At 41.4% G+C, this 27,492-nt stretch overlaps 1 protein-coding gene across 8 annotated transcripts; it reads left to right on the top strand.

Annotated features, from left to right (window-relative positions):
• The first annotated feature begins 501 nt into the window (after positions 1–501).
• On the top strand, positions 502–25,801 carry LOC105898085 (LIM and senescent cell antigen-like-containing domain protein 1). Of its 8 annotated transcripts, XM_031560941.2 has the most exons (12): positions 4,194–4,450; positions 4,835–4,992; positions 19,275–19,434; positions 20,214–20,280; positions 20,542–20,662; positions 20,765–20,914; positions 22,159–22,309; positions 23,027–23,119; positions 23,519–23,567; positions 23,930–24,005; positions 24,394–24,575; positions 25,117–25,243. In XM_031560941.2, the coding sequence occupies exons 3-11, from the start codon at positions 19,279–19,281 to the stop codon at positions 24,530–24,532; spliced, it is 1,002 nt and encodes a 333-aa protein (XP_031416801.1). In that variant the 5' UTR covers positions 4,194–4,450; positions 4,835–4,992; positions 19,275–19,278; the 3' UTR covers positions 24,533–24,575; positions 25,117–25,243. The 8 variants fall into 8 exon arrangements, with proteins under 8 accessions (XP_031416789.1, XP_031416801.1, XP_031416793.1 ...); XM_031560929.2 differs by lacking the exons at positions 4,194–4,450; positions 4,835–4,992 and adding an exon at positions 502–749; XM_031560933.2 differs by lacking the exon at positions 4,835–4,992 and having other exon boundaries at positions 4,196–4,450.
• Positions 25,802–27,492: the final 1,691 nt, after the last annotated feature.

The raw sequence follows: 27,492 nt of genomic DNA, 5'->3' as shown, positions 1-27,492 counted from the left end.
AGGTGAACTGTAGTCAGTCAATTAGTTAGGTTTAGTCGGTGTATATATTGCTGATAGCATTACCTTTTTAGGACATGTGTGTTCTCTATATATTGGGATTGTTTCCTAATGAAAAAAGAGATGTAATATAAACAAGACAGTGAGCCTTAAACGTAGAGTCTGCTACTCGGTGTTACAACAAGTGCAACATAAAGATTCTGAGTGTTGTATTTTGACACGGTATTTATGGTATTTCGCAGTCTAATTCTAAAATGAGCACATACCAACGCAGTCTAGATCTCAGACTGGTACTGTTAACGGTTTTGTGAAGCATACATTGATGCAGATATGAAGTATTCTTAAGTGTTCCGCCATGTTGCCAGCACTCACTTTAAAAAGTACAAATATATTCCCTTCATTGGAATGACATTGCAGTTTCATCAATAATACATTGAAATATTTGCAGCTATTTTGGACGCCGAACAACCCCACTTAACATTTATCGCAGACTCGTCAGGGATTCCAGCTTTTCGGACAATGTTGAGCAAAGTTCTGCAGGGCGGGTCTATCTTGGTTTGATTAGCCTACAATTCTGATGTAGCCTATCGAATCCTCTGGAACCGAGGTTTCTTCACCATTACAAGTCGAAGTGTGCGCATAAACAAGACTACACTTTCTTAACCGACGAGCACATGGTTCGAGAGAACTGACTGGGGAATCTAGAAATTGTGGTCACAGGGGATGCTGGGGTTGGCAGAAATGACCGGCAGGTAAGTGCAATTTTTCGGAATCGAAGAGTGGTATCGTGTTTATTGACGTAGGCTACTCGATACAATATTATTACCCTGCTATAGCTACATGGTTATTTTTATGGTGACGAAAACCGGATAACTTTGCGCATCTCTAGCGAGCGCGTAGACGCTTGAATACGTCTGTTCAATGCTTTGTTGCCCCGGATGTAACAGTGACGTTGTGATGTCAAAATAAGTATTTTCAATAGGCTGGCTATGTCCTTAGACGAAGGCTAACATATAGAACATTTGCGAACGTGGAAACAGCAACCAATTTATTGACGACAGTAGGTTGCTTGTAAATCCCCCCGACTAACTATTCAGTCAACGCATTCACTGAGGAAGTCCTAGGCGCACGCGCACAACATTTAGTTATTTGACATAGAATCCTTTTCTGTACCATACGATACTGTATTCTCCCGATCATAAACGGTGTATTGTCGCCATATTATTAGACGCCTGACACCGTGAGCTTTAGTCGCACTCGCTGAAAAAGGTAGGCCTACCACTGGCTAGAATCAGCAAAGACGTGACATGAATATGGACACTTGTTCACATAGGTTAACTGTTATTAAAAGTCTGTAAAAAAGTGCTGCAACTGTATAAAACACAGTGGCCTCTTTCATCATTATGGTACATATTCCTCTCGGAAATTTCTGTGCGTAGGAGGCATAGTTAATTACAAGCATTTCCACTTCCATTTTGAATAGTTATCTCCTCCCTTGGGTCATTCCTCTGCAGATCCAGCAGATCTGGAATAAGTGATCATTTCCTGAGTGTTCTCAAGATTAAAAGCAGCTCCCAAGGAAGTGGGGTCTATTAGGCTACATTTATTCCTTTGCAGTAGCCTATGTTGTTATAGTTCATATCAAGCTGCATGTGTCCGAACAGGCAAAATACAATACATGCATAGACAGGAATATTAGTGACTAACCCTCTCCTAGAGATGGGTGAATAACTCTCAATACGAATGATGACCCTGTGAAACTCACTGAGTGCTAATTGTCATTTCTTGAGCCTTGAAGTTGCTACAGTCAGTTATGAGATATAATAGTTTGAAGTGTGTCAAATTTATAAACTTTTATTTTGCATAATTTATGACAACGATGAAAGACTCAAGCTATGTTGCTTAATCGCTGGAGTGTATTATGAAAACAATTGTCCATGGTCAATACAAGCGTATACCATGAATTCAAAGATATAAAGCAAAATCTGTGATTTTCAGATGTGTGACATACAATGTTGAGTCGCTCCAGGATCTTGCAAGGGTTTGTTGTGACTGTTATAGGCAAAAGTGACCGGAATTTCTGCAGGAATTCTCAAAAATGTGATCCCACCAGGATCTTGCGAGGGTTTGTTGTGATTGTTGAGGGTTTGTTGTGATTGTTGAGGGTTTGTTGTGATTGTTGTGGGTTTGTTGTGATTGTTTAAGGTAGGGATGCACCAATACCACTTTTTCACAAACCGATACGAGTACGAGTATTTTAATTTGTGTACTTGCCGATACAGAGTACCGATACCGATACTTCTTAGATTTGGTCTCCATGAAAGTGCAATTAATTTGGAGGCAGATTTTATTTTATCCTCTGCAGATTATGTCAAGCCTATTGTACAAAATTAACAGAAGGCTATCCCAAGCCAAAAATTAACAGAGCTTTCTGGTTTTAACACACAAAAAAAGCCTTCAAACAGACAATATCATCACATTAGACAAAATGCAAATATAACCAGATAAAGGCAATTCAATTTGCTGCATAGTTAACAACACAGTCTGCTTAACAAAAAGTGAACAGAACTATTACTGGATTAGCACAAGAGCACATTTCAGTTACAAAAGGATCAGAAGAATCTCCTGCTCAAGTACACAAACAATCACTTAACCTATGTGGCACAGTCTTTCTCTCTACCTCTCTCTCTCTGTGTGTGCGTGCGCGTTTTTTTCTTTTGCAAGACGTCAGTTAAGATTGGTTACTTCGGTCTTGCGCCACTAGCATCAGTGAACTCTGTGTACTTAGCACTATGGTGTGTCTTCAGGAGTTTAATCAAATTGCTTGTGTTAAACAAAGTACTTTCCTTTCCGCCCCTCGACACCGTAGCAGTGCAGATCTTACACTGTGCCGTACTCCTGTCGTCGTCATTTATCTTAAAATGAGCCCAAATGGCCGTTAAGGCAGCATAACGGAATTGCTAATCGCTAACGAGATGCTAGCAGCAAAATTTAGCGAAACCTGTATACTGAAATACTTTGACACTATGACAAACTTTCCTAACACAGTCAAACATCAAGCAAATGCAACACAAGACGGCAAATAAGCTACTTTCTAGTCTGGCAGAGAGTGGTAGGACAATAAATCACATTTTGTGTCAGCATAGCCCGGCCAGTTTGATGCAGTGAAATACTGATGAGTGGTATCGGTGCTTGGTATCGGCAATTCAAAACGAGTACGAGTATTTTAACGAAGTATCGGCACCGATACCGATACTGGTATCGGTATCGGTGCATCCCTAGTTTAAGGTTTGTTGTGATTGTTGTGGCCAAAAGTAAACATGCTGTTTGGATTCTGCTGAATTCTCTGACGTTGTGTTTTTTTTTGCAGAAATATTGCGGTAATAACAGAGAAAATTAATCTTTGAATTAGCGTGAATTTATGAAAACAAGATACAACTACCCATATCCAGAGTAAGTTGTATGTTTGTATTATCACTGCAGCACTGTATCAGTTCCAGTGACTTCCATTGTATTTGTCAATGAGATGTCAGTTCTTGTGTAAACAGGCAGAACTCAGACACTCCAATGTAATGCTCCCTTTTCTTGAGGGTGTACAGGTAGGGATTGATTGTGTTATTGCAGTTATTGACAGAGCTGTGACGTGGCCTTCGGTAGAAAGCAAAGCAGTTCTGCTAATTAATATGTCTGTGAAAGCAGCCACACTGACGTCCAGCATTATTATCTCACCACCACATCGACAATACACTGCATAGGGTTGTAGGGTAGGATCTCTTTGCATTCCTTGGGGCAATTTCAGGCCACATAATCTCCATATAAGGTACCCTTGCAATAGAGGAATTACTGATTTAGTTGCAGCACCATCTAGTGTATAATGTGGGATTGTGATAGTGCCTTACAAGCTTTTTACATCAGCGCTTGCTTCTGAAATGCTATGTAGCCATTGGAGCAGTAGCACAGTGTGTTTTTAGTTACTGTTCTGTTCTGTTCTCTTGCTACACACAAAGTGTTATCAAAAGTGTTGTCAGTGTTGAACACATGTGTTAAGTGGGTGTGCAATAGTGAACTACCAGTAGACCGCATCAGGAAGTCCAGAGAAAGAGGAAGTTATGGTTTTACAGTTAAGACAAAGTTAAGACAGTTTAGATAAAACCTGGCACTCATTTAAAGCTAGTGCCTGTAGCACACATTGGAGTTCATTGAGGACTATGTGACTGCTTTTTCAGAGCATTTGACTGAGATCTCTCTGCACAATGCTGATTTCAGGACCTCATTAACCCTGATACTAGTGGTTGCCTATGAAGCCATCCAGGGGGGCAGATGCCGTCCTCCACAGGAAGTGATGTGGCTTTTCTGACAGATGGGCAAAGACAGTCAGTCCATAAATAGCAGTACTGAGAGATGTGAGAACAATACTTTTTAACTTCAGCGATCCCTCTGTATTCAAAATTAGGTAAGACTTTTAAATAACTTTTCTAAACACATCTGATTATTTTGGGGTGTAGTAGTGTGTACAACACACCCACAGCTGGGCTTATGAGGAGTTTTAAGAAGTGTCAAAAGGCATTTCCTCTATTCAATCATTTCTTTGCAATCCAAATCTCTGACTCAAGGTGATGAAGATGATGCTATTGTGAAATTGTATGACATTTTAAGATTTTGTAGCATTAGTTGTGTTGGTGCTGTTATTATTTTTTTAATTTCCTTTCATATTTGAATTTTAGGTTACAGGTTAATCTGAGTTATTGAAAAACATATGAAAATGCTATGGGTACTACTTTGATAAATTAACTACTTAAATCTTTTTAAAACCACTGACTTGCTGTATAATATCTAGTTCTTCAGTTAGACTTAAGGATGCCCCAGAGCTGAGGACGGTTGACTGCAGTTCATTTGGGGCTCAAAGGAGGGCAGCACATATCTGCATTGTGTCCATCCATGGGCCTGTGTCACTGATGTTGGCTTTATTACAACAACATCCAACAAATAAATAAGGTCAGGCGTAACCCTGTATGAAACGTCAACATTTGAGCTGTTTGTAGTATAAAGAGGTGCATATAGGCTAAAAAAATACTATTTGTACTGTTCATTGTCATGCAGTACATTTGATCAGGGTCACTGGCATCATACAGTATTAATTAAATTGTGCTTTACAAAACATTTCTTTCATGTAGTTTAGAGCAGAATATGATTTACAAATCCAGATGAGAAGGTTTCATAGTGTTACCCTTACTTTATACAGTTCCAATTTCTCATTTTGAATGAACATATTATACAATCCCAGGTGAAATATTTCGCTCTGTTAACAAGCCTCTACCGAGATGGTTCTGCTATGGTTTTCAGCACATCAGCTGTTGACAGTGCCCCTTTGTTGCAGTTATTGGTTGGCTGCATTTTGTGTGTGTGCACACAGGTCATGGTGTAAGAGCGGGGAGTTGAGGTGGAATTTGGCATGTTAAGGCAGGAGAAGACGAGACACTGGTGCTGTGCGTCTCCTCGTGGCATGTTAAGGCAGGAGGAGACGGGACACTGGTGCTGTGCGTCTCCTCAGGGCATTTATGTCTCCATAGAGCTGTGTGCACACGCTTCACTTCATGACTACTAGCCCTATAAAACTCCTGCCATCGAGAGGCACTCTGTGGGAGCGCTGTGGAAGCATGTCTTATACTGTTTGTAGTTGCTATGGTATGGCAATGAAATTTTTGTTTGTATTCTTTCTTTTCATATTTGGATCAACTGAATTATGGTTTCGAAGCAACCATTTCTTTGGCTCATTAGCTAACATCGGCTTTCCAATGCATTGCTTTTAACGGTACACTCTTTTAAACTGTTAAATAGTCTTTACGTCGGAGCATTTTAACTCAAACTATTTCACTCATGTTGTCACTATTTCTATATTAGCTGAAACAGTCAGGCAAAGATCCAAGCCAACTCCAGCTATCACGTTTGATCCAAATGTCATGTGTGTTGATGATATCTCAGGCTTGGCTGCTGTGTGAGGTGTGGGGGGCAGGGCTCCGGGTGCAGGGCTCCAGCTGCGAGCCAGAGTTGGGCGCCTCTGTTGGGTGCTGCTGGCTAGGTGCTGGGGGTGCAGCTGGCTGGTTCTCAGGGAGTGTGTGTGCACACTGGTCCCTTGTAGAGCCACCCTTTCATCTCTCCCTGATCCCTTCGAGGTCTTGAACATGGCCAGCATTGGATTTACACATTGCTGAGATTAAAGGAGGCTTGTTGAAACATTTTACCATGGACATGTCTTACCCTGGTTAGACATTTTTAGAGCATTGAATAAGAGGAAGTAAGTAATATATGTCTGACCAGTATTGTGCATGTAATGCATACTCTTTTATGCAATGTGGTTCTTGGAAAGACCTAATCTTAGTTTTTGATGTAGAATAAGGAATGAAGTAGTCAATAGTAGTATTCTAAGAGGATATCAGTTTTATCCATCCCTAAATCTATGCTTCTCTGGCGTTGGCATCCAGTAGTTCTATCTGAATTCTTTTTCCTGTGTGACTGCTCAGTCATCTTCCTGTGTGGGTCACCCGTGGGTGTGAACTCCCTGCAGGAGCCGGCTGTGTGTACTCTGCTCTACTCTACACACATGATCCAACCCAAAATATGTGCTCTTAGGAGGCCCCACTTGAGAGCCCAAGAAGTTACATTTCTTTTTCCAGACATGCATAGAATTGTGTTGTTGAAAATATACTTGTTGAAATATTGTTTGAAAAGACAAATGGCTACCCACTTGTTACTGGAGTAAGTGTGGTTTATTTGCTTTTATTAACCAGACAATTGACGGGAAATAAACATTCATCACAGTACTCTGGAACTGTTTGGCTTTGGAAACCACCACCCTTTTGTCCTGTCACACAGTGACACAGGCCCACAGTACACACACACACACACACACACACACACACACACACACACACACACACACACACGCCGCTATGCAACCAGTGAGATAGGCCTGAGAGGTCTGCTTATCTACTGAAGGGCAGTGGCCATCTTGGATTGAGTCCTGTGGTGGGAGGGTCATTGTTCCTCCTTCTGTTTCTTTCCACTTATGGTTGTAGGGGGTGAGAGCGTGGACACAGATATCCTATCAGAGGGAAGCGCCCCGCCACTGAGGCGTCTTGGCTCAGTGACACGGACTCAGGAAGAGGGAGGCACAGTGAGGCAGTGAGGGCTTCGCCTTGCCTGAGCACGAGGACGCTAACAGACCACTGCAACACGGCATGTTTCCCAGAGGCCCTTTGTACCTGCACCGCCACAGGGCAGGGCTGACGGTGGAGGAGGGGCAAGGAGCTGATAGGTAACCTGCAGCTGAGCCACTCCTCACCGCGGGTCATTCAACAGGGTGTGTGCCCTAGAGGTGTGTGTGTGTGTGTGTGTGAGTGTGTGTGAGTCAGGGAGGGAGGGAGGGAGAGAGAGAGAGAGACAGAAAGAAAGAAAGAGAGAGAGTGTGGAATGTTGCAGTCTGCTGTTCCATCAGAGAGTAAAGGGGAACTCGCTCGGAGGGGTTTGCCCAGGTGTGATCTGTCCTGTCCTCTCCTCTCCTCTGTGGCCCCTGAGGAAGAAGTGTGTGTGGGTCACTTGTGCTCAGCCTGGGAAGCCTTGGCAGGAGCCCATACACAGGGCTGCCAGAAGTGGTGAGGTGCCGCGGTCTTTCTCCAGGTGGAAATGAATACACTGCGGCTAAAGGAGCTATCAAACTCTGACCTGTACAGACGCAGACAGGAGAGGCCAGACAGCTATGGGGGGAGCCTGGCTCCGGACCGATTCAGGTGAGCTTCTATGCGAGAGCACTCCCTTATGCAGGCGCAGGAGACACAACACCAGGTCAGGGCTGTTTTACATGGTTGTCCCCACAACTCCTCATTGTTATTGTCTACATCCGTGAGAATGTAGAGGTGAACTTTGGTCTTTTTTTTTTCTACACTGGTTTTAGCGGTTCACGTGGTCTCCCAGGTTAATAGTTCCAGGGTTTTCTCAGGTGAAAGGACTGACTCACTGGAATCCTGGCCCCGGATATGAGTGCGCGCTATGCGACAGTGTCTGTGCACTGATCCTGCAGTGATTAGGTCGGCCTGAAATGCCAGGAATGCAGCGTAGGCAGGTGGAGGTGACCTTAGTGTGACGGAGCACTTCTTTTCAAGGAGGTCACCTTAGTGTGACGGAGCACTTCTTTTCACAAGGGACAGTCCTGTAGAGTGTTTGTCCTGAGGGGTGGCCCCAGCTACATCTGGTCATGCTTGCTCTATTCTTCTCTAAGTGCCTTTTCTTATGGGGTTTTGTTGTTCACTAACTGTGTGTGTTTGAATTGGTTCCTTACATTTCTGTGCCCCACATTTACTGTTAGGTCTTGTTTTAGCGTTCTTCTTCAGCAGGACAAAACCGTACAACATCACTTGGAATTGGCAAATGCAGGTGTTATTTCCTGTTTTAATGTGACCTTACTGCAACAGGTTAAACATGGATTATCTCCAAAATCATGGTTGTGTCAGCCTTTCCCATGACTCCACCCAAGGCCTGCTTCCCTTTCTGTTCCAGAGGGGAATGGAAACATGAGCTCAGGGCAGTAGTGGGGTTGACCTGTCGCTCGGGCAAATTGAACATTTTTATTTTTGTGAAGAGGCAGTGAATTGAAGTTCAGAACATATCTGGATGTGTTTTACTGTTGTACTGCAGTGAACGCTCAAAGTAGTTCCAAAGAAGGGCTTTTGAATATAATGCACTTTCTTTTTATCTTCTTATTTCATTTCAATTTGAACAATTTAGAAAAATGTGTGCTTTTTCTTCTGTTAATGTGTTTTTCAGTCACCGAGACAATTTTGCAATATGTCTTGATGTAGTTCCCCTTTCCACAGTTACTATAGTTACTGTTGACTTAGTTGAATGAGCAAGTAGGGTTTGTTTGGCCAGGCTGCCATGTTCCTGGGGCCTTACTGAGGCAGTCCAGACCTGCTGTTTACCCAAGGCCTGTTAAGATGAGTTGGGTTGTGTGCAGGATCCACTGCGTTGTGCTGTGCGTGATGCAGACTGCCATCTGTACACGCATGGCAGCGTCGCCTGTTCTTCAGAGTGTGTGTGTGCACAACACCAAAAGGGTTCCAGTTCAGTGGACAGTCCATGCAGAGACAACTGATAACACCTGTGCTTTGTGTGATTTTTCTTTCTTTTAACATAACATGCCAAACTGATGACCATGGTAATTGTTGTTAAAGATCCGGGTGATATGTAGAACTTTTATTTTTAGATTTCCTGATAGCCTCACAGTCATGCTGTCTACCAAACCAGATTGGGGTCAAAGGAATTTTGAGGGTGGGGGAGGGGGGAGGGGAGTTGCTGAAAACTTGCTGTTCTCTCCATCACTGTCCTCCTTATTTACAATAAATACTGATATTGATAGCCGTCTCATTAAACATTCTGGTTTCTTGTATGTTCTGGTGTATTTCACGTAAATGTTCTGTATTACTTCATTTTGATGAATGCCACTGTCCTTTGCATAGTGGAGCATCAGTAAGGGGCCATCATGTGTTAATGATCTAGTAACTACTCTAAATACAAAATTAAGGACAGCACTTGACTCTGTAGCACCATTGAAACAAAAAAGGGTTTTAGCCAAACAAATAGCTCCATGGAGAAATGAGGAAATGATTAAACTTAAGAGATCCTGCAGAAGGTCTGAGCGTACATGGAGAAAGACCAAGCTACAGGTCCACCTTGATATCTTTAAGGATAAACTTTCAGTCTTTAATAAAGCAATAAGAAATGCTAGGAAGGATAATTTCTCTAATTTGATATCTACAAATTCTAACAATTCCAGGGTCCTCTTTTCAACAATAGACAGCCTTATAAATCCTGCACCTAAAGTAGATGATAGTCTCTTTTCCACCCCCAAATGTGAGGAATTTGCAGCATTCTTCAGAGATAAGATAACGAACATTAGGAAAAATATTGCTCAAGAAATTCCAAATGTCTTGTTTTCTGATCCCCTTCCACCATGCTGTAACAGTATGAGCTTTTTTGCACTGGCTGATATAGAAATGCTGAGCAAAGTAGTGTCACAACTGAAGCCGTCTACATGCCCTCTTGATCCCCTTCCCACCAAATTTTTTAAGACCATCTTTGACTCTGTGTCTAAGGACATTCTAGCCATTATAAACTGTTCCCTGCTTACAGGTATTTTCCCATCAGAACTTAAAACTGCCCTGGTGAGACCCCTCCTGAAGAAAAGCAATTTAGACTCTTCAGTTCTAAACAATTTTAGACCCATCTCTAACCTTCCCTTTCTAAGCAAAATCCTGGAAAAAATTGTCTTTAAACAGTTAAATAATTTCCTAGATGCTAACTGTGCATTTGACACCTTCCAATCTGGTTTTCGCTCCAATCATAGCACAGAAACGGCATTAGTCAAGGTTGTAAATGATCTCAGGATAAATGCTGACTCCAAAAAACTATCTGTCTTGGCCCTTCTGGATCTGAGCGCAGCCTTTGATACTGTTGATCACAATATCCTTATTGATAGACTGGGTTGGCCTCACTGGTCCGGTCCTAAACTGGTTTAGGACCTATCTAACTGGCCGGGAATACTTTGTCGCCCTCGGAGACCACAGCTCAAAAAACATTTGTATGACCTGTGGGGTCCCTCAAGGATCCATTTTAGGGCCCTTACTTTTCAGTCTATACATGCTACCCCTTGGTAGTGTAATTAGGAGGCACAACATCGACTATCATAGCTATGCAGATGACACCCAGCTCTATATTTCTGTAACACCCAACAACTACAGCTCTATTGATTGTTTGGTAAATTGCATTTCTGATATAAATGTATGGATGTCACAAAACTTTCTCCAGCTAAACCAAGATAAAACAGAGGTATTAGTCATTGGTGAAAAAAACGAGAGAGAGAAACTAACTGCACACTTAAAAACACTAGCACTTAACACCAAGCACCAAGCCAGAAACCTAGGCGTCATACTTGACTCAGATCTTAATTTTGAAACCCATATCAAAAATATAATTAAAACATCTTTTTATCACTTGAGAAACATTGCTAAGGTGCAACCGTTTCTCGCTCAGGCTGACACCGAAAGACTGATGCATGCGTTTATCACGAGCAGGCTAGACTACTGTAACTCGCTTTTGTCTGGTCTACCAAAAAAAGCCATTAGTCAACTACAAACAATACAGAATGCAGCAGCGCGAGTCCTCACTAAAACAAGACGGAGAGCGCACATCACACCAGTATTAAAATCACTGCACTGGCTACCTGTTAGTTTTAGAATAGATTTCAAGGTTCTCCTACTAGTCTATAAATCACTCCATAGTCATGCACCTGAATATATAACAGACATGCTCTCAAGGTACACACCCAGTAGATCCCTGAGGTCCTCCGGCACTGAACTTCTAACAGTTCCAAAAGCCAGGACAAAGAGACATGGGGAAGCAGCTTTTAGTTTCTATGCCCCCAACCTTTGGAACACTCTGCCAGAATACCTAAGAATGGCCGAAACGGTTGAAACCTTTAAACATGCACTTAAGACATACCTCTTTGATCTCGCTTATCACTCACTGTAAAATGTATTTAACATTTATGGAACATTTATTTATTTACTTTTTTCTGTCTCTTTTCAAGTGTTTGTACCCCCCCCCCCCCAGCAGCTGTCTCTTAGTTTGACGATAACTGTGCTGAGCAGTCCTTTATGGTGCCAGTGCGGTTAGTATGTAATTTCCTGTTCATTTATCTCTGGCAAAATCTGTGTCTTTTTATAAGTGTTTTGTAACTTGTAAAATGTATTTATTTAACATTAATGTACCATTTATTTATTTACTTATCTGTGTCTCTTTACAAGTGTTTGTAATCCCCCCCCAGCAGCTTAGTTTGACGATGACCGTGCTGAGTAGTCCTTTACGGTGCCAGTGCGGTTAGTACGTTTATTTTATTTTATTTATTTATCTCTTGAAAATCTGTGTTTTTTTTTTAGTTTTTTTTTTACAAGTGTTTGTAAACCCCCCCCCCCCCCCTTTTCTTTCCTACTGTGAGGCGCATTGTGTTACTTCCTTGTATGAAATGCGCCGTACAAATAAAGTTTGATTTGATTTGATTTGATTTGATTAAGGACTTAGTAATGCATAGTGGAGAGAGAAACCTGTTGCTTGTTCTACCCATACTGTACGTGTCTCACCACAGCAGCTTCCACTGAAGACATTTGATTTTGTCATATATGACTTCACAATCAAGTCTGTACCATTTCACTTATAAACTACTCTTCAAACACAAATCTAGGAAGACTGATCCATTTTTCACCATCTTTATGCAAAATGGTGTTTAAAGAAGTCTTGAATGGAAAAGGCCTTTATTGTAAAGGACATCTTCTCCCTGTTCAATGTTCTAATAGACATTGTAATAGACATGCGGATCAGTGTTTCATTGTGTTCATGTTGTCTTGTGAATTGTGCCTCTGGCTTATAACACGTGTACTAAACAAGCAAATTAAATAGACCATTTTCACCTGATACTACGAGTGCTGCCAAACATGTGCTTGCTTAAGTTGAGTCATTGTCAGACTGTTGTGGGGTTTTGGAAGATGCTGTTCTGGACTGACTATAAACTATACAAAGGTGTTTTGAGCAAGATGTTTAGTATAGGCACTTATTTTATAGTGTCCATAGATTTCAAACTGCATTCATGCTTCTGTGCGCTTTATTCTGTCATCACATCCCCTTGTATCTACTTTCAGCAGCTTAGTTGAGGCAGACAAGAGTTCTGACAGATTATCTTCTACTTATAAAATGTACATATAATATTCAGTAATATATATATATATATATATATATGTTTAGGTAGCAGGGTTGTATATAGGTATATGGTACACTATGTACTCATACACTATGTTGGATGAAATTAAAACACTTCCTGTTGGTTTTGCTTTTGCTGTGAGATATATTTCTGTTGTTTTTCTTGAACAATCGGTGAAAATTGATTTAAAAATGGAAACGCCACGTTCCCTGTTACGGTGCATGACCAGTGTGTTATTATCCTGCGGTTTCAGACAGACTTATGGTCAAGTGAATGAGTGACCCAGAGCCACTGCGTCTGCTGATGAGTTGGTGTGGCCATATTTAGGGTCACCCAGCTCCCATGCTTTTCTCAGATGAATTCTAGGCTCCCAGAAGATTAGGGTCTCCCATGGAAAGGGAGTCAAACCCTTAACAATAACAGAACAGAAGAGAACTGAAGAGAGATGAGATGAGAGATGTCTGATCCAGTAGTTTCACAGTACATAACACTAACAGAGAAGAAGAAAACAGAAGAGGGCAGAAGAGCCGACTCTTCTCCTGGGCACAGATTGTTTACTAAACCTTATTCATATGATGTGAGGGCTAAAGAGAGCTGAATTCCCATAATATTGGTTTATTAGTAAATCTACATCTCTACTTGTATGTGTACAAGTGATCTGAGTATCTTGTGGCACTGAAATGTTAATGGGCTGTTTTATTTTTACCTCATCAATATCAGTTGTCTCCTGCCATAAAGCTGATGTGGTGGGCAGACGTCAGCTCATGCCGCCATGGCAGGATAGTATATGTCTGTAACCCTATGCCTAGATATGTGTCACAACTGAATAGCCCATCAAGCAGCCTCGGGTGCTAGCAGAGCAAGATTTGACATGTTGTGCAAAAAGGTTTTTTTATTTAATAGATTCTAGTTAAGGAGCTTACATTAGCATTAAGTCTAACTCCTTTATTTACATAGCATTACAATTGATAATATTATGTGTTGACTTTGATATCCCTCTAAGCAGAGGTTTCCCAAACCTACTTAGTGGCTTATTACTTGTGCCCAAGAGAGAGTCGGGTGCATGACAATAACACAGAAACAAGAAGACGGTTTCTGGCTACACCTGTTGTTGTGGAATGGAAACACTGTGGCCAATAATAGGCCCTGCATGTATGGCAGTGCTAGAAGCTTCTTCAGTAGAATAGAATAGAATAGAAAAGCCTTTATTGTCATTGTATTTATACAACGACATTTTGAGTGCTTCTCCTGTTGGTGTGACGAGGGACAACATATAACACAACAACAACATATAACATAACAATACTACAACTATCCAAAAACAGTAGGAACAGCCCCCCAAAAAATGTATATATACATTAAGAGTAGAACAAAGTGCGGTGGCATAGACTAAAGTACTTCAATAAATACACCAATTAATACAGCTTTGTTTAAAAGCCAGGACAAAGAGACATGGGGAAGCAGCTTTTAGTTTCTATGCCCCCAACCTTTGGAACAGAATACCTAAAAATGGCCGAAACGGTTGAAACCTTTAAACATGCACTTAAGACATACCTCTTTGATCTCGCTTATCACTCACTGTAAAATGTATTTAACATTTATGGAACATTTATTTATTTACTTATTTCTGTCTCTTTTCAAGTGTTTGTACCCCCCCCCCCCCCCCCCCCCCCCAGCAGCTGTCTCTTAGTTTGACGATAACTGTGCTGAGCAGTCCTTTATGGTGCCAGTGCGGTTAGTACGTAATTTCCTGTTCATTTATCTCTGGCAAAATCTGTGTCTTTTTATAAGTGTTTTGTAACTTGTAAAATGTATTTATTTAACATTAATGTACCATTTATTTATTTACTTATCTGTGTCTCTTTACAAGTGTTTGTAATCCCCCCCCCAGCAGCTTAGTTTGACGATGACCGTGCTGAGTAGTCCTTTACGGTGCCAGTGCGGTTAGTACGTTTATTTTACTTTATTTATTTATCTCTTGAAAATGTGTGTGTTTTTTTACAAGTGTTTGTAACCCCCCCCCCCTTTTCTTTCCTACTGTGAGGCGCATTGTGTTACTTCCTTGTATGAAATGCGCCGTACAAATAAAGTTTGATTTGATTTTGATTTGATTTATGCACATGTGTAAGGTGACTGAGATGGTATGTGACTTGTAGTCAGTAGAATCCATATCTAGGTATTCTGCAACGACCACTGCACTTAAGCTCTCCGCTCCTTCAGCCTGCTAGCAGACCCATGAGCTATACTTCTCTGAAGGTACTCAGGCTGACTTGTTTTGACTGCTTTGGCTAATCAGGGCCTGAGTAGTACTGTGCTGTGGGTGGAGACATCTGTCTTTGGATCTGATTTCATTGTTTGCAATTGGTCATTTGCTTCCCTCTCATCTCAGTGGCTATCGCCAGCATCTTTCGTAATCAAGAAAGTTGTACTAATGCACATCCTGTTTGTACACCGTTTGCTTAACAGCCAATGTTTTGTAATTGTGACAGTGCCTGGAAGCTTGACTGCAAACGTATGTGCCTGTGCTTACAGCCACAATAGGCATGAGCAGGCACACAGGCAGGATGTGTCAATGCCTGTGGCAGGGCAGGCACTTTCCACAAGTGGGGGAGGGGCTGTGCAGAGCACCTACTGTGCAAGTGTATGCACACACACACACACACACACATGCACACACACACACACAGATGCACACACACTCACACAGGCACGCACACACACACACACACACACACACACACACACACACAAACACAGATGCACACACACTCACACACACACACATGCACACACACATGCACACACACACAAACACAGATGCACACACACTCACACACACACACATGCACACACACACACACACATGCACACACACACACATGCACACACACACACATACAGATGCACACACACTCACACACACACACATGCACACACACACACAGGCACACACACACACAGGCACGTACACATGCACACACACACACAAACACAGACGCACTCACACACACACACACACACACACACACACACACACACACACACACAAACACAGTGACAGCTGCCAGCACCTAGTTTGGAGATGAGACTATACTGGGCGTCTATTTGTGGAATGATGAAAACATGGCGAAGTCTGGAATAGAATACCCTCCCTTCTGTTTAAAAGTCCTCTGTGTTTCAAGCTGTGCTGCTTGAACATGGACAATGTAGCAGTGTTAAACGTATTGAACAGCAATCACTTCTCTTTGGAAAAGCACTTTTGGAGTACTGTGCTCATCTGCTTTGGTGGTCCTGGTGAAACTGGATCGGTCATTTATATGAGTGCCACTGAGATGTTGAGCAGTCCCATAAACAAGTGGCATTAATTCTCATGAAGCCAGTGACTCACAGCATTGGACAGCAGCTGTCATTTTGAAATATTTGCTTGTCCCTATTGGCAGCAATATTCATGGGAAATTGTATAAATGAAAACAAAAGAAAGAAAAAACAGACCCTACAATTTGTTCATGCTTCGCTTTCTTCACAGTCTAGCTGCTTTACATCTCATAAGTGTTTGGTTTCTCAACACAACGATTATTTGTGTCCAATCCAGTCTTTGCCAAGCCTCTGGGTCCACTTGTGTTGGATGTTTTCTGAGAGCCCAGTTTATATCCCCCTGCTGCTGAGTAGTCTGCAGATTCCTCTGGAGGGGCCAAGCTCTCACTGTGCTGCCCGGCATGAGGGAATCCACTTCACCTCTCCATGATCTGATAGAGGCATGCCGGTTTGAGGACTTGTCATTCACGCAGATCCAAGGGTCTCGCACAACAACGGCGGATCCTCCGAGTGGCTCGGTCTTGTGGCACAGTGAACTCTCACTGCCCCAGGCTGTGCCAAGGGGTGGGCTCTTAATTTGAAAGAGTGACCTAGCCTGTAGCCAGCTCTGAAAAGGGGGTGGGGGGAAGGGGAAAGCCAGCACTGGCTGAGGCAGAGAGACTAGCCCACTGCAGGATGAGGGAAGTCACTCTCTAACACTGTCTCTGAGTTTGAGCAGCCCTGGGCTTTTCACCTGCTGCTCTGAGCACTAGTGGGGGTCTATCTTTCCGTGGACGGTTCTGAATGGAGTCTCAGGGCAGAATGCTTCATCCTGTGATTCCTGAGGACGGGGAGCCGCAGGTGGAGACGAATGGTGTTCGGCATGTGAACGGCGGAGATGCAGAGGTGCCTGTCTCCAAGTCTCAGAGAAGGCGCAGTGATGTCAAGGTGTACAAGGAGTTCTGTGACTTCTACGCACGGTTGTAAGTGCTGACTGTTCAAGAAGGTTGTCTGCTGTGGAAAATTCTGTGGAGTATGTGGTTTAATTGATTATAAAGGCTACTTGGTAATATTTACATTAAAGTTAAATCCTGTACATAACATGTATATTTGCAATGTCACTCAGTTGTGACAGACTTTAGAGACTTAAAACATGTGTCAGTGACTATAATCACTGAATTAAAGTCACAAAGAGATATCAAAATGATAAATTCACAAATTTCCTTTTTAGGTCAGTCTCCGTTGTTTACTTTTAGTCTCCAATGTGTGTATAACAACACCCTTGTTTCACCTTGTTGAGTCTATGCTACGCTACGCTACGCCTACCACTGAGGCGTTCCCGCTGACAACAGTGGAATGGGAGTGAAGGTCTGTCTTTTCTTTTTGTGGTGTCTTTACAGTCTGCCTCCTTTTATAGACATCACAGTGCAAAGGACCCTGGGTCTGGGGCCTTCAGTGACTTGGCAGCATGGCTGTGTGTTTATGCTACTGATGCATTTCATTTGGGCCAGTGTAGCTGCCAGAGGTTTGGCATGGAGATTGTATTTCTGGCATGTCAGTCCACACGTCCCCTTTGTGTGCCGTTCTGGACTCCCGGCTAGGAGAGGTGGAAATGCTCAGGGGATTTGTCATTTCCTCCCAGTGTTCCCAGAGCCAGGGAGTGTCAGCCTATCCTCCTGTATGTGACCAACTATTCGTCATGTCTAACGTCACATAAGAATGACTCGTCTGCCCGTTTGTTAACGCGTCGCATTGAGCCATGAGGGCAAGTTGCCTTCACGCTGACAGCTGACAGAACACTGTCCTGAAGGGTCACGTTCCACGCATTGCAGTGGGACACCGCTAACTACAGGGTGCTGCTCTTAGCTTTCATTATTGATATAAAGTGCAAGCAAGGTAATAATGATCAGTTTAAATTAAGGATGAAGTCATGCAGGAGGAATGTTGTGTGCTAAGCATCACAGCCGTGTTGCTCCTGAACATGCCTATCGCCCCCTATCAGCCATTGAGGTGATGTAGTAGTCTTAGTATGTGTTGAAATGGGAATGTGAGTAGAGTTTCCTGGCACCTCTCGGCTTTTACTAGAGCAGTGCCATACATGGAACTTCGGGGTACATGTTTCACATTCTCCAAGAGATATGTTGGAATCCTGACCTCTTAAACCAAGCAGTCTGTTCTTCCCACACCAGACCACCCATGAAAGGCCTGTCTTCTTTCTCTTCCATTTTCTTAAGGGTCTTGGTGATGCATAAATATTCATTTGACTGACTTGAAACGGTTCTAGGTTGTAGTATTAGCTTGGTGAGTTTGAGGTTTTCCTCTGTGAACAAACCCCTCTTTTTGATCATCTGAATTTGATCAGAAAAATGGCGAGTGTGTGAAATTTGGAATGCAGAAGTTTGTATGTGTTAAAGCTCCTGGAGATTAGGTGTACAACCCGCATCACTTGTGTGTGTTTTCACAAAGGATCAAATGAGTGATACCCTTCTTTGAGCCTGGCATGTCCATGGTGTCTCAGAGTTTGATCTTGTCCTTGGAAAACCCTAAATGCTGAGATCTCAGAGATCAACATGTGAGCCCAATATTTGCTCCTGTAGATCCAAACAAACAACCACGACCTTGGGTGTTGAAGAAACTAGACCCTAAACTGATTCGACTGCACAATGAATTCCCTACAAATATAATTCCCTAAAAAAGTATGCCACCCTCGTTTTTATAAAGACAACATTCTCTTTTTCAAATGTCTTTTATGTGTTAACAAGCCAAGTCAGATGGATTTTAAGTCTGAATATTTCTTTGGAAGACATCCAGAAGCTTCCCAGAAAGCTGTGACTACAGAGTTCCTAATCCTCCCTCGTCCTGAATTCCTGCATTGTTTCATTTCACAAATCTATTGAGAGGACTTGGGTCACCCCTCTGATGAATTAAACACCCACTCAATGCTTATTTATGTAGATTACATGACATTCCTCTATAGTTCCCTACTGTAGGCAACGGCAACATCAGAGGCACAGACACACAGGCACAAAAGCATAGACACTGATTAAATATGTGCCTCCACTGTCTTGAAGGACAACTTGGATGTCTGAAAAAAAGACTGAATGTAATTGCACTGCCACACTGGTCCCCCACCAAGACAGAGTATGATGCTCACTGTTACATTGTGTTGTCTCTACAGCAACATGGCAAATGCTTTGGCAAATGCCATCTGCGAGCGCTGCAAGAGTGGGTTTGCGCCGGCTGAGAAGATTGTCAACAGCAATGGGGAGCTGTACCATGAGCACTGCTTTGTGTGTGCCCAGTGCTTCCAGCAGTTTCCGGAGGGGCTCTTCTATGAGGTAAGCTTCTTCAACAACAACAATCATCACAACAACAACAAACAAACAACGGAAGCTCTTACTCACATATACATAAGATGTATTACTCACAAGAACTGAAGAGGCATGTTTGGGCTTTTCAGAACTTAGCTCTTTTTACTACTTCAATATTTAATTAACAGATACATTATAAATGATTTGATTAGGATACATTATCATTTGTGGAGAGTCCATGTCATAAATTATTGCAGCACTTTTGCACAAAATGTTTTGTGGACACTCCGTTATGCAAATCTAATGAGCTATGCTGAGAGGGGCTACTGTAATATTCACTGATGCACATATTTGAGCGTTTCTGCTGACCAGGCCCTCTGTGCCTGTCCCCATATTGAGTCATCAAGGAAAACAAGAATAGAAAGGTGGCCAGCAGCCCCAATAGCAGACCCATGAGAGCGCCGGATCCTTTCTTGCATCTGACATCAAAGCTATTGCCTTAGGAGACGTTGAGTGCACTTCCAAAGCCATCAGAGGAAACCAAGTTAGGTTGCCTTTGAAGTGCGCTGTAGTGCTTGTGTTCTGTGTAAGATGAGAGATCAAACCTTGAATCCAGTCTGATAAGGAGCTGACAGTAGGTGTAGAGTATTGATGGCTTTCACAAGGATACCCTAATCACTGATATGTCTTTTGTGTTGTTACAGTGGCATCTAAAAACACAGGTCCCAGAATGTATACAATAACTTTTTCAAATGATCACAACCTCCCACCCTCTTTCTCTCTCTCTCTCTCTCTCTTTTGTTTAGTTTGAAGGCCGCAAATACTGTGAGCATGATTTCCAGATGCTGTTTGCTCCGTGCTGTCATCAGTGTGGTGAGGAACATGGGCATATTATATTGGATAAAAGTGTTCTGTTTTCATACAAAGAAGTATCTATACTTTATCTATACAATCTATACTTTAACATATAATCCTTGCTTTTTATGAGTAACCTTGATATTAATGATGAATAATCTATCTTGTTTTTCATTTATAATTATCCATATGTTATGTACTCTTAGTGATTTGAAGGAGGTGAAATGTCATTTTCTGATGACTCCGCACATGATGTCTAACGGTGCTGTGTGCTTGTAGGTGAGTTCATCATCGGCCGTGTTATCAAGGCCATGAACAACAGCTGGCACCCGGAGTGCTTCTGCTGTGATCTCTGCAGTGCTGTCCTAGCTGATGTAGGCTTCGTGAAGAATGCTGGAAGGTGAGTTCAGACCAACAAACCACACATTTGTTTTTTGCCTTTCCACTTTAGTGAATTATTTAATTATCATGCGAATAACTGTTCAAACCCCTTTTTTGATAGACACTTGTGCCGGCCTTGTCATAATCGAGAGAAGGCCCGTGGCCTGGGCAAATACATCTGTCAGAAGTGTCACGCCATCATTGAGGAGCTGCCTCTGATGTTCAAGAATGATCCGTACCATCCAGACCACTTCAACTGTAACAACTGTGGGTCAGTGAAAGCTTTCTCTAAATATACCAATGTCCACATATTTGTCCCCTATTGCGCATTGTTGAAATTCACCTGAAGAACAAGGTGTAGCAACCTTATAGCAGAGAAGTCGGAAGATGGTTTGGTTACAGATATCACTGGTGGAGGTTCACCTTTCTTATTCTCTTTTGGGTCATAACATCTGTCATATTTATCAGCAGTTAACGGCTTTCCTCTGCTAATTATTTCACCAACACCAGTTTCATCCCAGCATAGCTAAGAGGAGAGGTGGGCCTGCTGCTTGGGGTTGATCCCTGTAAGTGCAGTTGTCTCAAACACATAGTGGACATAGGAGGCAATGGACATTGAAATTGAATGCAGTTAAAACAATACAAATGTCTCCTGGAACCAAATTCACAAAATGTACCGCTGTATCTACCATTAGACTTTAGCTACCCAATAATTTAATGTTTCTCCATTTGATGACTTTTAATTTGGTCAGTAATCTATTCCTTGGGAAAGCACTGACATCAGTCATGAAATCCAGCTGGAGTTATTTGCCTTATAAGTGATGGAACAGTTTATGTGGTGAAGTCAGCCCATGTTCTCATATGCCAATTCTTCTCCTAAATAAGAAACAACACGAGGGAAAGCGGTTGCTATTGGCAGAGTGCTAAGGTAAACAGCATGTTACAAGAAAGAAAGACACCAACATTCTTATTCACCAAATGACCAGCTGTTCCTCTCATTGCAGAGGCACACAGGCTTTCAACATAAATGCATATTTGCAACCTTTTTTGCGAATAATACTTACAGATTAAATAGCTTTTTACTTCAAAATAGGCATTAAGGAGGCATTGCAGATCTGTGGGAAACTAGCAAGCTAATTGGCTAAAGCCAACAGACTGGCTTCTAATAACCAGAAATTGCACAGTTAGCACTGATAAAAGCTAGCTAGTTCGCTATCTGATTTATTTTAGCAATATATTTGGTGATGTCCAGCTGCAATAGCAACTTCTTTTGCGGAGTTTCTGATTCTGAACTTCATACTGGATGGCTAATGGGAACAATAAGTGTATTTAGCAATAATTAATGATCATATACCAACAAAATATATTTGAGCATTTAAAAAAAAACTAGTTTCACAGAAACATATCTTTAAATGGTAAAAAAAACTTCATAATGTTGCTTTAAACAATTACTTTGCCTCTTTAATCAATTAAGATTTTTGACTTTGGTTGGGTTGATTATTTGTCTCTGTGTAGTAAAGAGTTGACTGCGGAGGCCCGTGAGCTCAAGGGTGAACTGTATTGCCTACCGTGCCATGATAAGATGGGTGTTCCTATCTGCGGGGCCTGCCGCAGACCCATTGAGGGACGTGTGGTGAATGCCATGGGCAAGCAGTGGCATGTGGAGGTATGTTATCTGATTTCATTCAACCAATTTCATAATCTTGGATATGATGAGAGAATCCTTAAAATGGAAAGAGCTGTTGTGTACTTCCCTGTATGAAAAGTCAGAGAGCATTTCAAATACGCAGTGCTCTTTATTGTCTTCTAATGATCTTCTAAAGCTTAAACTATTGATATTCACCTGTTTCCATCTTGTTGTGTGTCTGTTCCCATCAGTGCTGGGCTTTTTCCTCTTCTGTCCCATGTAGTTATCTCTCTCTCTCTCTCTCTCTCTTCATCTGCTTCTCTTCTCCAGCACTTTGTTTGTGCTGTGTGTGAAAGACCCTTTCAGGGCCATCCATACTATGAGCGCAAGGGCCATGCCTATTGCGAAAGACACTTTGACATGGTGAGGTGGGCAATGCCTGCTTCCTGCCATGCCCTAGCCTGCATTCTGCCTGGCTTCCTCTCAGAATAGCCCTGCTCATTGCCAACTCTTCCCCTTAGTTACAGAGATGAAGCTGCTAACAGGACAATTATATTAATTATTGATCACCATAAAAAGATTGGTTTTACACTGCTACCTTACCATAGAGGTTAGCGTTTGCTGTGAGCAGTGTTGTCATGCTGCTGTCCTGTCTTCCTCCTGTGCCATCCTGTCTGTGGCTGAGTGTATCTTGTGTGACTCTAGTCTGAGAATGGAGATGACCTAACGTGTTGGGCTTGGGCTGTGTATTTTCAGCATTTTGTGTGTGCAAAGTGTGAAAAGCCCTTCCTGGGACATCGTCATTATGAGCGCAAAGGCCTGGCTTATTGTGAGACACACTACAATCAGGTAAAGTTCTGAAGTGATCAGCACTACCCTCTCAGTGGTGTCCAGAATCAAGGAAAGTCTTTTTCTCCTTGTTTGAGGATGATTTGGATCCATGTTTATCTGCCCAATCTTTGCATGTAGTGCTGAGTGCAACAATCATGAATGGCTAAAAATGTATTGGTATAAAGAGCATAACCAGGCATGCTTTTAGTCATTACAAAATTTTGTTAGAATTACAAAAAAAATATGTTGTCAGCTCAAGCTTTTAATAGTGTAATAGCACCCTCTGTTGGCAGAAATTAGCATGTGCATGTTTTTGCACAAATAATCCTGAGATCAGGTTGTGTGTACAAATGCAAGTTACTGACACAAACAAAGTGCCAAATGCCTCATTATTGCTATCTTTTTCTATCTTGGCAGTTGTTTGGTGATGTGTGCTACCACTGCAACCGTGTAATTGAAGGAGATGGTGAGTTCTGCTTTAATAGATGTCAACGAGCCGAAATATATATATGATGCCCTCTGCCACCCATGATGCGCATCCAAAATACTGTGCACTGTCAACGGACCTTGTGAGGTCAATGTTGAATTGATATAGGTTTTCCTACTCTTAGCACTTAGATGCAACTTCCAAAATATTAGGCTCTATTGTATATTCTGAAACACTATACCACCCTATCAGGAAAACCTGAAACACTCAGAACATGTTAACATATTGACACACTTGCATTTGTCTTTTATTTGTACTAAAACAGTTCAGTGGACAAGTTCACTGTTCAGCATTGCTGACAATTGACAAATCTAACTTTTCTTTTCTGATTCATCCCGTAGTTGTTTCTGCCTTGAATAAAGCGTGGTGTGTCAACTGCTTTGCCTGCTCAACCTGCAACACCAAGTTGACTCTCAAGTAAGTTTTTATCTCTCTCTCTCTCACACACACACACACACACACACACACACACACACACACACACCTTTCTATCCATTTCAGATTTTTAAAATTGTATTAAGGCTAAGTGATTTGTCTGTATGGACTCTAGATATATCAAAGTGATGGTGACTGTCCTGTCCTGTTTATATTTCTGTTCTTTCTGGGTAATTACCTCATTTTCCCAGCTTTGGTGCTGCTCTCTCTCTCTCTCTCTCTCTGTGTACCTCTAATGTTTTCCCACCTCTTTCTCTCTCTTTTCTCTCTCTCTCTCCTGTGGCTATACTCATCATCTTCTGAACTTCCGTGCTTCCTGCTATTATTCCTGTTCTTCCCCTTTCTTCGTGTCGGGCCTTGTACGGCTCAGGGATAAGTTTGTGGAGATTGATCTGAGGCCGGTGTGTAAACACTGCTATGAGCGCATGCCAGAGGAGTTTAAGCGACGCTTGGCTAAGCGCGAGCGTGACTCCAAGGAAAAGAAAAAGAAAATGGCTACATGTCTGTAATTTCTCTTTCCTATCTTCCCTCTCTGCTTCTGTCCATTCATTGGTTAGTGTCATCTCCTCTCATCTTTCTCCATTTATTTTGCATCTTGCAGTTTGGTTGTGTTCACATTTCTTCCATTCTTTTCATCCTTTATCATCATACTACATACATGCGTACATACTAGTTACCATATTTTACGCCCAGTAAGTTGCTAGAATTTTGTTCTCAACAATTTACAAGATAATTCCTTTATTTTGCCTCCATTTTGATATTAAATGTGAAACATTTACTTCATGATACTGTTGCTTTGCATACTTTCTTCTCCCACTCTTTACAGTGAAGTGTGACCATAGCTTTGTGTATATGTATATACTGGTCTTCAGGTCATCAATATGACTGGCAGCACAATATTGTGACATAACTGAAAAGCATGAATAAATTGTAGTCCAATTTATCTTGTCCAAAGAAATAATTCACCCTAATAAATGACTGTTTGTAGACTACAGTAGAATGTGACCCAGTGTGCATTCATGCTACTCTTGATAAATGTGCATCACTGTTCATCAAAAACATTGTCTAACGTCCATATTTATTCTGTTTATAGGAACAAATTTGTTGAATTTGATATGAAGCCAGTGTGTAAGAAGTGCTATGAGAAGTTCCCGCTGGAACTGAAGAAACGGCTAAAGAAGCTAGCAGACACACTTGGACGAAAGTAGACAGCGACATCCGTTTGGAGGAGATGTACACATCTACGAAGATATACGCAGACAACAGGATTAAGGGTTGTGTGTCACTCATTTCTTTTCACTCTGACTTTTAACAAATGTGACATTGGTATATTATGTATATTGCATTAGTGGTCCTTAGAAGTCAGAGACTACTAAAATGTTCCTTGAATCATTTTCTTTATTTTTTCAAAAAGTCTAACCATTTCATGAGATGCTGTTACATGTTGGAATGAAGATATATAAAAATAAAGTGGAAATATAAAAATAACTGGGGAAGCAATTGCTCTCTTATCAAAGTTTACTGAGGTTACAAACTGTCAAATCAGTATCCAGTAAATCCTCAGGTACAATAAACAAAGTATGAATATAATGCTTTTTTTTTTTTTTTACATTTATTGTAATGTCTCCTGGTTCAGTTGCAAGTTACTTAAGTTTGCCATTGCTGAGATTTCACTGTCAATTATGGCTGACATTTTGTATTGTCTAAGAAAAACAACATGCACATTCCTCTTTATGGTGTGACTGATTCCAATAAAGATGCAACATTCACAGCTTTAATCATTATTAATATCATTTGATCTTTATTTATTTGCCAGTAGGTGAATAATGCAAATATGTGCAACTATTGCAAATACACGTTGGCATGACCTCTCTCCTGCTTTTGGCTGCATGTGATATTTAAAATGAATTGCTATTCAATCAATATATCATTTCACCTTCTTTGTGCCATTTGAGAGACCAAAAGGATGCCTATAATTGGTTTATAGTTTTATTGTATTGTTAATAATCTGTTATCTCTAATACTACATACGTAAATGCACTGTTACAAACATAGCCTATGATTTCACTACATTAATGCCATTGTTTGTGAGGTAGTCTGTATCTGAATATTCATAAACATTTAACAGAAGCATACAAAAGTGAGTGTTACTTAACTCTGTGGTGTTCAGGTCTGTGAGACCCGTTTTCAGTGTTCACTAAAGTAAAAATGGATTAATGAATTATTTTCCCCTGCGGCTTATATGGCTCGGTCCATTTTTGAAAAACTTTTTTAAAAGAAAAAAAACATACCGTACACAACCCACCCATACTGTCCACATATTTATATTACACAGCCTACATGGTGTTAGGTCTGCTGGATGATAAAAAGGTGAACATTAAAATAGGTAATCAGATTTCAAAAACAGCATACGCTCTTTAGAGTGTGAGACTACACAAACACAGACATGGTTGCAAATAAGTTATATATCAAGTGTGAGAATCTGTCTTCCTCATTTTCACAGCATGCTGAGAGAAACTGTACAATGTCTAGTGGAAACCACAATGGCGCTCCTATAGATGAATGTGATATGGCATAGGTAACTGGTAAATATGAATGTTGTTGATATTGTTTGTAATGAGATGAAGTCAACACTGGTTCAGTGTTTGACATTATGGTTGTAAAATGTTGTATCCTAAAAAACAAGGTGAGTCTCTAACTCATAAACCAGTGGCTGGCAGGAGGCAGGAGGCTGGATGTGTATATCTGAAGTGTATTGCTGTCTTCCCGTCCAGCAATGGTTAATGAAGCATCTCGGTGTGTGTCTGATGGGCAAGCTGTTTTAAAGGTACCTACCTACTCCTCCTATAATTTTGTGTGAGACAGTTGCTGTGGCCAATCAGAATTAGTTTCATTTTCAGCTTCTGGTCTCATCACGTCAGCCAGTTGCTAAAGGTTCACCAGAGAAAAAGACTACAAAAACCCAATAACATTGTAGGTTCAGCAGATCCAAGAACACTGCGTAACACAAACACCAGGAGAGTTATCTAATAGCTTGTTTTGACCATATGTCAACTCAATACAAAATATATAGCTTTGATAGCTATTTGTTACTTTGTGTAGGCCTACGTTGTGCATCATTATGCCTAAAACATGCTTTTTTTGCGTGTGAGTTTGTATACAAGTCCGTATGTGTGTGCAAGAGTAATTACGGGGAAGAATTGTGTGTACAAAGCACAGCACAGGATAATACATGCTTACCTTATCCTGTACCCTCCAGCAGATTATAAATGACCAAACACTTGTTATAAAAATACGATCGTGACATAAAATATAAACTTGGCGTTGCTCATCCCATAATCCCAGCGATAACTGAGGTGAAAGAACATAATCTTTGTACCTGTCTATTTAAACACATCTTGAAATATAATAGACATAATTGCATGATAACGTGATGATAGCATGATAACCAATAAAACCAATCAAAGAC

The sequence above is a fragment of the Clupea harengus genome, chromosome 2 (assembly GCF_900700415.2).
Source record: "Clupea harengus chromosome 2, Ch_v2.0.2, whole genome shotgun sequence".
NCBI lineage: Eukaryota > Metazoa > Chordata > Actinopteri > Clupeiformes > Clupeidae > Clupea > Clupea harengus.
The sequence above is the reverse complement of the archived record's forward strand: the minus strand, read 5'-3'. Positions and strand labels throughout refer to the sequence as shown.

Bases quoted from the DNA above. Each gene is read 5' to 3' on its own strand.
- LOC105898085 (XM_012825086.3), top strand. From the start codon at position 16,901: ATGGAGTCTCAGGGCAGAATGCTTCATCCTGTGATTCCTGAGGACGGG. The intron at 22,694-23,518 runs GTGAGGTGGGCA...CTATCTTGGCAG, and splicing joins GCGAAAGACACTTTGACATG to TTGTTTGGTGATGTGTGCTA. The intron at 23,568-23,929 runs GTGAGTTCTGCT...TTCATCCCGTAG, and splicing joins CCGTGTAATTGAAGGAGATG to TTGTTTCTGCCTTGAATAAA.